At 49.8% G+C, this 8,788-nt stretch overlaps 1 protein-coding gene and 1 long non-coding RNA gene across 2 annotated transcripts; one reads left to right on the top strand and one right to left on the bottom strand.

Moving 5' to 3' along the window:
• Positions 1-880: 880 nt before the first annotated feature.
• HOXA1 (homeobox A1) lies at positions 881-3,909 on the bottom strand (the record flags this gene model as incomplete). Its single annotated transcript, XM_083578860.1, has 2 exons — positions 881-2,606; positions 3,261-3,909. The coding sequence occupies 2 exons, from the start codon at positions 3,907-3,909 to the stop codon at positions 2,251-2,253; spliced, it is 1,005 nt and encodes a 334-aa protein (XP_083434986.1). The 3' UTR covers positions 881-2,250.
• A 345-nt stretch (positions 3,910-4,254) lies between these two features.
• Positions 4,255-8,763, top strand: LOC310745835. Its single transcript, XR_014540355.1, has 2 exons — positions 4,255-4,373; positions 7,676-8,763. It is a non-coding gene; the product is annotated as an uncharacterized lncRNA (long non-coding RNA).
• Positions 8,764-8,788: the final 25 nt, after the last annotated feature.

Here is an 8,788-nt window from a genome sequence, read left to right as displayed (position 1 = left end):
TTAAATCCCCAAAGAAAGAAACACAGCTCTTCAGACGGGCTGGAGTGGAACGGAATGGAAAGCCTCGATGTTCTTGCTAGAGAGCTTGGAAGAAAAAGCGGGGGCGCGTTAGAGGGTTCTGCAGATCTTTAAAAAAGCAAAAACAAACTTGTTTGCAAGTCTTTTCAGGAAGTAACTTCAATTCACCTGCCAGAACTTGTTTTCCAAATAGAGGGGGGCGGGAATGGTGTGGGGTTTGCAAGAACACGTTGGGTTGAACATACTTGGGTTAGGAAATTGTCTGCAGACCACGCAGGAATCGGAGTTGGATCAACAGGGATCTCTCCCTCAATCTTTCTCCCTCTGTGAACTTTTATCGTGCTTTGTGCCTTCAAGATGTCACTGACAATTTAGAAGGCAGGGAGTGACGCCGGGGGTTCCTTGGACAGCTTTATACCCAGGGATAATGAAATGTGACTCTCTTAACTGGTGGCTTGTGATGTGAGGAAAGACCGGCCGAAGACAGCTTCTGCTTTTGAAGAGGACTCTGTTTACACACAGGTCAATATTCAGTTCGGGGTGAAAAGGTTAGCCCTTGACCCAGGAAGTTCCCGCAAGTATGGTTCAAAAATAGCTCCGCTTCCTTCGCCTTTCTCTTAATTGCAGAAGATAAACATGGATCTTTCTCTTTCTATTGATTAATAGACCTACTTCGTATAATCTCGGGGTACTGTACATAATGTACAGTCACAGGGCGCGAATAATTCGATGTAGGGATATCTGAGGAGGATATCTGAGCAGCCGATCAAAAGCCACTCCAGGGGAACTGGAAAGGGTGCAGAAAGCTTAACCTCAACCCCAGACTCTGCTTTCCAAAAGATACCGAAGCAAAGTAAAAACCTGAGATATGAATATATTTATTACAGAGATTTGTAGGACCCGTAAAATTCTGCTCTGGATTCCTTTCTCTTTTTTTTTTTTTCTTTTTAAACACAGAATCTCAGAACCTTGGATGATTGTACAGAAAAAAAATCAGAAAGTACTCCATCACAAATGACAACTGATAGAACTCAGTGTTATTTTCACTGAGTACATCCAAGCGGTTGTGCATCATGCAAGTTCCATCCACGAATCACATAAAATATACATTCGTTTGGCCATTCATCACATTCAGGAATTGGGCTGAAAAGACTTCAAGTCTAAGGAACGTTTTCTGGGGGTGGGGGGAATCTCCCCTCTCCCTTTTTAATGATAATATTGGGGGTTGGGAATGATCCAGCACAGAGTTCGGGAAGGGGGGGATTTAAAGCGGGGGTAGACACTAATAAGCAAGGTTTATTTTTTTAAAAACCTAGTGCAATTTCCACTTTCTTTTCCGGCTCGTTCAAAGAAATAGTAGCAACCTATGATTTTTGAGGTATCTGATTGAGTTGAACAACTTTTCGTTCGTGACATCCTCACTTTTCGCTATAAAATCGAATCCAGTGTTGAGAATGTAACCACCCTGTTTAAGCTCATCATCTTATCTAAACATTTCTAGAAAATCCGTAAAAAGATAAATCTCTGGGACAAAGTATTTACAACCAACAAAACTCATACACACGAGAAGACAAGAGACATTAAATTAAAGTGGTGAAAGTTCTCGAAGTCGTGTAAACGCTTTCAATAGTGCATCTATTCGTGAATTTGGGTCTGACAGGTCTTTGGTTGGAGGAGAAAACGGTAGCAATGTCTTTGGCAACTCGATTCTGATCTAACAAATTCTCTTGATTGTTCCCACAATACAGTCTTTAGAGAGATGAAAACAGATCAGCTCTGAGGAGCTGAGGCAGGCTTAGTGAGTGATACTGAATAAGCTACTCAGAGTGAGGTTCTAAACTCCTGGGCCACAACCCAGACAACGTGAGCCAGCTCCCATTGAAATCAACTGAGTTTAAAATAGTCACAAAGTCCCATCCCGCTCCTTTTCATGGGATTTAGGGATGATTTAACAACGCAGTCCTGTGGCCTGCCTACTCAGGCGTGTTGGCTTCCAGAGAACTTGCTTGCAGGCCTTATAGGATCTCAGCCTCAAAGTTGCTAAATTTGTGAGAGAGTTCCATTCAAATCAATGAGACTTGTCTCCAGATCAAAGGGTTCAGGGTGAGAGTTTGGGTTGCTCTCTCCGCCAATTGCGTGAGAGTCGGAAAATAAACAAGGGGATAAGTTCGAAACACAATAAATTTACTCTTAGATTGTGCCTTAGAGGGAGAATGAGGAGCAGCGTGTCTTTCAATTCGAGGTAGTCAGAGTGTCTGAGGTAGAGGAGGCTGGCGAAGGGGTACAGGGGGATGGGCTGGACTTTTCCGAGGACTCCTCCGCCTTCTCTTCGCTTCCTGTTGGGGTGGCGGGAGAAATGGGGAGCAAGCCCTCTTTCTCTCGCTTCTTCTGCTTCATCCTGCGGTTCTGGAACCAGATCTTGACCTGAGTCTCGTTCAGCTGCAGCGAGGCGGCGATCTCCACCCTGCGGGCCCGGGTTAAGTATTTGTTGAAGTGGAATTCCTTCTCCAGCTCTGTCAGCTGTTTGGTGGTGAAGTTGGTCCGGACCGTGTTGGGCTGGCCAACATAACCGTACTCGCCAGCTTTCCCTAGAGGGAGAAAGGAAAGAGAGAGAAGAGGGGGAGAGAGAGAGAGAAAGAGAGAAAGAGAGAAAGAGAGAAAGAGAGAGAGAAAGAAAGAAAGAAAGAAAGAAAGAAAGAAAGAAAGAAAAAAAACAGCAACAACAATCCACATCAGAAGCGTTAACTCGAAGCAATGATTTATAGGTGACATGAATCAATAGGCAGGCGCGCGCAGGTAGAGAATGAGCTCTTAAAGTGAAAGGAACTTTGTGGGCCAATCGGAAACCTGCTTATTCCTAAGTAAAGACCTAGCGAATGCACATGGGCTAACTTCTTAGTGTCCGCCTGTCCAGTGAAACAGCAACTGAACTCTCCTAGATCAGGGGAGATCTGACCACCGGCTGTTATGTGATCCACAGCGGGGACACAAACACATCAAACTGAGCATTATAATACGAACCCCAAATCACAACACGACCTTCCCCCCACCTCTGGAGAACCGGTACGCTTCAGGATCCCAGCCATACCTGTTCCCATCGTACCTGGGACCATCAAGTTGATCTGCATCTACCTTAAACGCAGAACTTCCGCGTCCACCTAACAAAAATAATAACAAAAAGAAGAAAACTTCTGGCCCGAACTTTCCAAAGTCCAGAGTGATCCCTCAGGCAGGTGACTCACCTGTTTTGGGAGGGTTCCTCTTCACTTTCATCCAGTCGAAAGTCTGGGCGGGAGGAGAAGTCTCCGACGAAGGGGAACCGCAGCCTTCCTGGTGATTCGAATGAAGTGGAGACAGGGGGTGGCTGTAATTGGTTAGGGTTAGGCTCTGTTGCTCGTCGCCATAAGAGGGGTGGATGTACTGAGCAGAGCCCACGGGGCCCCCAGCATAAACCTGGGGCTGCTGAACCACGGACGACGAGACGTTTCCAGAGTAGAGCGCAGGAGCGCACTGGGGGAAGCCCCCATTAATCTCTGCCTCTTGAGCGAGTGGGTAGTGGCTGTAGCCCCCCGCGCCGAAGTTCTGCACGCCGTAGGTGGGCCCACAGCTCGGGTGGGCGTAGGACATCCCCAGGTTGGGGTGGTGCTGGTAGGTAGCAGTCTGGTGGTGGGGATGGGGGCTGATCTGGACCCCCCTGCCCACGAGGAAGCGGTCGTCCCCGTTGCAGTTGTTGGCACTGACAGCGCAGGACTGGAACGTGGTTGTGGTAATCCCATGGTCGGGGTGGTGGTGGTGGCGGTGGTGGTGGTAAGCCCGGGGTGAGCAAGTGGCGGACTCGCCGTTGAGGATGGGCGGATAATCAAGGAAGGAATTCATCCTCGCCGTGTCCATCTATCACCGGTTGACCGGCTCTTCGGAGTCCTGGGTGACCGTGCCAACTTTCTCACTTCCTCCATGGGGGCCAGAAGAAAAATGATATGAATGTACAGTGAGACGGCGGCCACGTGAGGGCGGCAGCCAATGGCTGCTCCTCCTGCCAAAGTTGCCCTGCTCCTTCCTGGTGATGGATCACCCTGGCTGTGGCATTTAAATTCCGAGCGCTCCTCCATCAAGGTGACGCGCAGCCACCACCACCTCCCTCTCTCCCTCCCTCACTCCCTCTTTCCTTCTCTCTCTCCACACCCCCCATCTCCTCCCCCGTCCCCAGTCAGCGCGTTGGGGTTTGAGAGCCGGGCCGGAGAGGCAGTGCGCGCCCAGGCGCTCAGCCTGAAGCAGCAGCAGCAGCAAGCACAGAGCCGCCGCCGGAGGGGGCTGCTCTTGCATGGATTTACGAAGGGACAGCCTGGGCTTGGCAGGTAAGCGAAGGGACCCGCGCAGGGCGTCCCCAGTTGGGTAGCTGCTCCTGCTGCTGCTGCTGCTTTCTCCAGGGAAAGAGAGAGAGCGCAGCTAGGCTGAACCCTCTCGGCTACAGTTAGATCGCTTGGATCATTATGGTCTGCCTTGGGCAGTCTCCAGCAGTCTGGGGTTGCTGTGTGTGAGAGAGAGGTGGGGGGGAGAGAGAGAGATCAAGGGGGCTGGGGGAGGTTTGGGGGCATGGAGAGAGGTAGGAGGCCGGCGGCTGAACTCTGCCAGTTGCCGATGCGTCCTCAGACAGACCCCGGCGTGCGCGCGCGAACCGGCAAGAGTTAAAATGCGCTTGGTCCAGCCTCTCTCTCGCGGTTATTTGCATGGAAATGAGGCTCTCTGCAACGCCATTGTTGCGGCTGCTGCGGGCAGCGTGGTTGGCTTTAACGCACGGGAATGGCGCCGTTGGCTCCTGGAGACGGGGAGTCAGTGGGGGGCAGTTGGAGCTGGCAGCCTGGGCTGAAACGGAGGCGGTAGTGTGCCTGCCTGGCGACTGGGTGCTGGGTTGCTGTTTTTTTTCGGACGATCCGACGCTGCTGGGCGCGGTTAGAGGAAGGAAGCGCTTACAAAGGTTGCCAGGGAAGCTTTCTCAGGTTCTCTCCGGCAGCTGAGCCGCCAGAGCGCCTGTGCAAACTGTCAGGCCTCTCCTCTCTCTCACCCCCATCCACTTTTGCTCCCCCACCCCGCTTCTCACGTATAACCTTTTCCTCCCTCCCCCCACCCGCAAGGAGTGTCCACGGGTTGAAACCATGAGGTCTAGAAAGATGCGAGTCTTTAAAATAGCAGCCCTCTGGATGGCATGGCCAGCGGTTAGGGGGAGGAGACTGTCTGGAGGAAGGGGCGAGGGGGTCGACAGCGCTCCTCCAGGCGCTTGATCACTAGGCTGCCGCCCTCCTTCCGAGGAGGGAGAGAGGGAGCCGAGGGAAACAAATGGCCGGGCGTTGGGAGAGGCCTCTCTGGATTCCCTCGCGAGGACCGCAAGTGCTTTCTTCTCGGAGATGTAAATCCCTGATTCCGCTCAAGTCCGCGGGGCCAGGAGAGACGCCTGGCTTTCGGTGGGGCTAGACCTGCCCCAGAGGAAAGGCAGGGTCAGCTTAAACCTGGAGGAAAGCCCCTGGGTTGGAGGTGGGGAGGTGGTGGGTCCCACGGGGGCTTCATCTGCACAAAAAGGAGAGGTGAGCAGGGAGGACTCAACAGCACAGAATTCAGCATAAAATAATAGAATGGTAGAGTTGGAAGGGACCCCAAGGGTCATCTAGTCCAACCCCCTGCAATGCAGGAAGGGAAACAGGCCTGACTAAAAGAAGGCAAACTTTGCCTGCCGGAGTCCGGAAATAACTATGTGCACTTCTTATGCTTTCATCTTGCAAATGTCGAAATCAGCCCAATATTTAGCATTAGTGTGTTAATGGCTGTTGTTTCTATGTTATCTACACACACACACACACACACACAATGTATGATTCCGTACCACCCTAGTCCCTCTGAATCAACAATACTATTTTCATTCCTAAAATGCTGCTGATCTGGATTAGGCTGTTCTCCAGCTTCCCCTTTCTTCCTTCTCCCTCTCTCAAAACCGAGGCCCACTCAAAATATTGATAAGCATGCATTGTTTACTAAGACAAACATGCCCCGAATCTGGCTGTGAGACTTTGAAAGTCTCATGCGTACTTCCTGGCTTTCCTTTGGTAGACCTAAACTCGCTCTGAGTGGGACTTTTAAAAACACTTCCGTTTGGCCCTGTAGTCACACCTCGGATTCTCTCATTCTCTTCCTCTCTCTCTCTCTCTCTCTCTCTCTCTCTCTCTCTCTCTCTCTCTGTGTGTGTGTGTGTGTGTTTAAGAGTAATATTTATATATTCTTCAATTTACTGGAAGGAAGGAAGGCTACAGGGTTCCCTTTACGAGTAGCCCCATTGATTGCCATTCTACTCATTGCACGCACAGTCACGTATTGCTCAGGCACGACGGTCTGGGAGTAGATCGCATCGATATGAGTGGCCAACTCGTGGCCCGAGGAGTGGATTCACGAGGAGGCCTTTTGTAAAACAAAAGAATGTTCATGTAGGGATTTAATATTTCCCTAACAGCTTTAGATGTAAAACTATGTTGGTGCATGCCGGCTTTGAAAACAGGGTATAAATCCTGATCTAAAGGAAGCCTTGTTCCCTATGAAAAGTTGGTCATTTCATTTGGGCCCCTATCCTCTCCCTCTCTTTCTCCTTCCTGGCCGCCTTTCTCTGAGCAGAAACCTCCCTCCCGTGCCTGCTGCTCCGTTGCTCCCTTCCACACTTTCTCCCCCATTTCTCCGCCATTGTTCAGAAGAACTCTTTCCCCTTTTGTTATATTGTCTCTGTGGCCCAACGCTTTTGCATTCTGAAGCCAACACAATTCCTCTGTTTTACCAGAATGCAGAAGGAGACACATGGAGGGCGGGGTGGCGGCGGCGGCGGCCGGGGAGATCGGGGGAGGGGGACGCCTTTCCCAGTGTGGCGAAGCAACCACATTTCCCATTCCACGTCTGCCTTCTGGAAAACGCAAGCAGGCCCACAGAAAAGCCCCCTAAGCTCCACGAAGGCCTTTTCCAGAGCAGGCCCTGCCCCCCCCCACGGTCCCCCCCCACGGTCACCCTGCATCCGCCTTTGTTGAATCGGTTCCTCTGGTGGTTCTGAACGTCACCAAACCCATCTCTGGCCTTCGTTACTGCGGCCAGGGCGCATTCTTGGTTTTGCGTTCGAAAAAGAATCTTTCGAATTTCTCTCTTGTTCGTTTTGAAAGAGGATATCTGCAGGGCTCGGCCTAGTTCTGATATGCGGGGGTGGGGAAGAGAATCTGCTGTGGGGGGAGTCGATTTGTATGGAAGGCTTCTTTTGTTCTTTGAACCTGAGGTTCCCCCCCACACACACACACACAACAACAAACCTGAGCGCTGCCTTCTCTGTATAAAAGGAAAACGTTCCGAAATGCACGCTAAGTGGAATTTTCTGTGTCACAAACCAGGCAAACCCTTAGCAAAAAGCGCGGGGGGGGGGAGAGAAAAAAAGAGCGGGGGAGCGCCCGGGATTCCCTGCCGCACCTGAAGCTTAGCCAAGCTGTTGTTTTAACAGAGCAATAAAAATGAATTATGACTAACCGCCTCCTAGCTTAATGGTTTCAGACGGGGATCCCCAGCCCGAGCAAATACGTAAGAGGATTTTTATTTGTGCATGTGTTCCTGCAATTGATCTCTTTGATGACATTCTCATTCACAGAAAGCGTTTGATTTATGACTTTAGGAAGAATTGCATCCAGTCTTTCCAGCTATAACCCACGCAGCTCAGCGCCACCCCACTTAGAGGGGGTTTGCAAAACAGGGAAGCCAACGGCGACCACAACAAACGTGCGCAGAGGAGAGCAACCAGGAAACCCGCGCCTGCAAAGATCTGGGGAAGTTCTTAAGGAGCGGGCTATAAATATCTACGTTGGCATATATCTACATACACACGAAGATGTATGCTAACACCTACTGATAGGCTGTGGGGCAAAAAAGGAGAAGAAACGAGGCATACTGGATTTGCTAACAATCCGAATTGAAATCGGATTAGAGAATACACACAGCTATCCCCGCCTGGTAGCACTTTTAAACGGACCTCATGACTCTACACTTGTTAGTCCAGTTCCAGTAGGACTCGATGCCCTCCAACAGCTTTTGTTCCGTAGACCTAGCGAAAGCCACAGGATTTGAAAGCGATTTTTCATATGCATTGCATACATCCTAACCGCGTGTGCTTGTGTTTTAATTCTCTCCTCTGATTTCCTCTCTTTTAGGTTTCTTTTCTCGGGGCCTTCGGACAGCTGGGAAATCCATCAAATGCCTTCCTTTCTCAGCTCTGGTTCCCCACACCACCATCCCTCCCCCCTTTCCAAGGCACGGGTCGCAAAAGAAATAGTTAAAAATAGCGTTCAATAGTAGAAACCAGTATACACTTCTATCGATTTCTGGCCGTTTATGCAGCAAGGCTTGCTGTAGTGCTTTTTGTTTCCCCTTGCAATAATATGATATATTCTGCCTATAATACAATATCAGTTAAAACGTAGAAGAGAATTTTTATATAATGTTACGATATATTCAACCTATACTATAATAAATCGTTTGCGATAGCACAGAAACATTTTAACTTGTGCTTCTAATGTCTTATGTGCATTCAAGGGAGGGGGGATATATTTTTATGTAAGTTTTGGAGTTATTTTAGGTTTCTTTTTTTCTCTCCCCCCCCCCTATTTGAATATTGAGAACTTTGGAAATCCATCATTTACCGCTGGCTTCCCCCCTAATAAATATATTTCTAACGAAAAAGGACGAAGGTTGTGACCAAATTGTGTTG

The sequence above is a fragment of the Podarcis filfolensis genome (assembly GCF_964270895.1).
Source record: "Podarcis filfolensis genome assembly, chromosome: 12".
In the NCBI taxonomy this organism is placed as follows: domain Eukaryota; kingdom Metazoa; phylum Chordata; class Lepidosauria; order Squamata; family Lacertidae; genus Podarcis; species Podarcis filfolensis.
The sequence above is the reverse complement of the archived record's forward strand: the minus strand, read 5'-3'. Positions and strand labels throughout refer to the sequence as shown.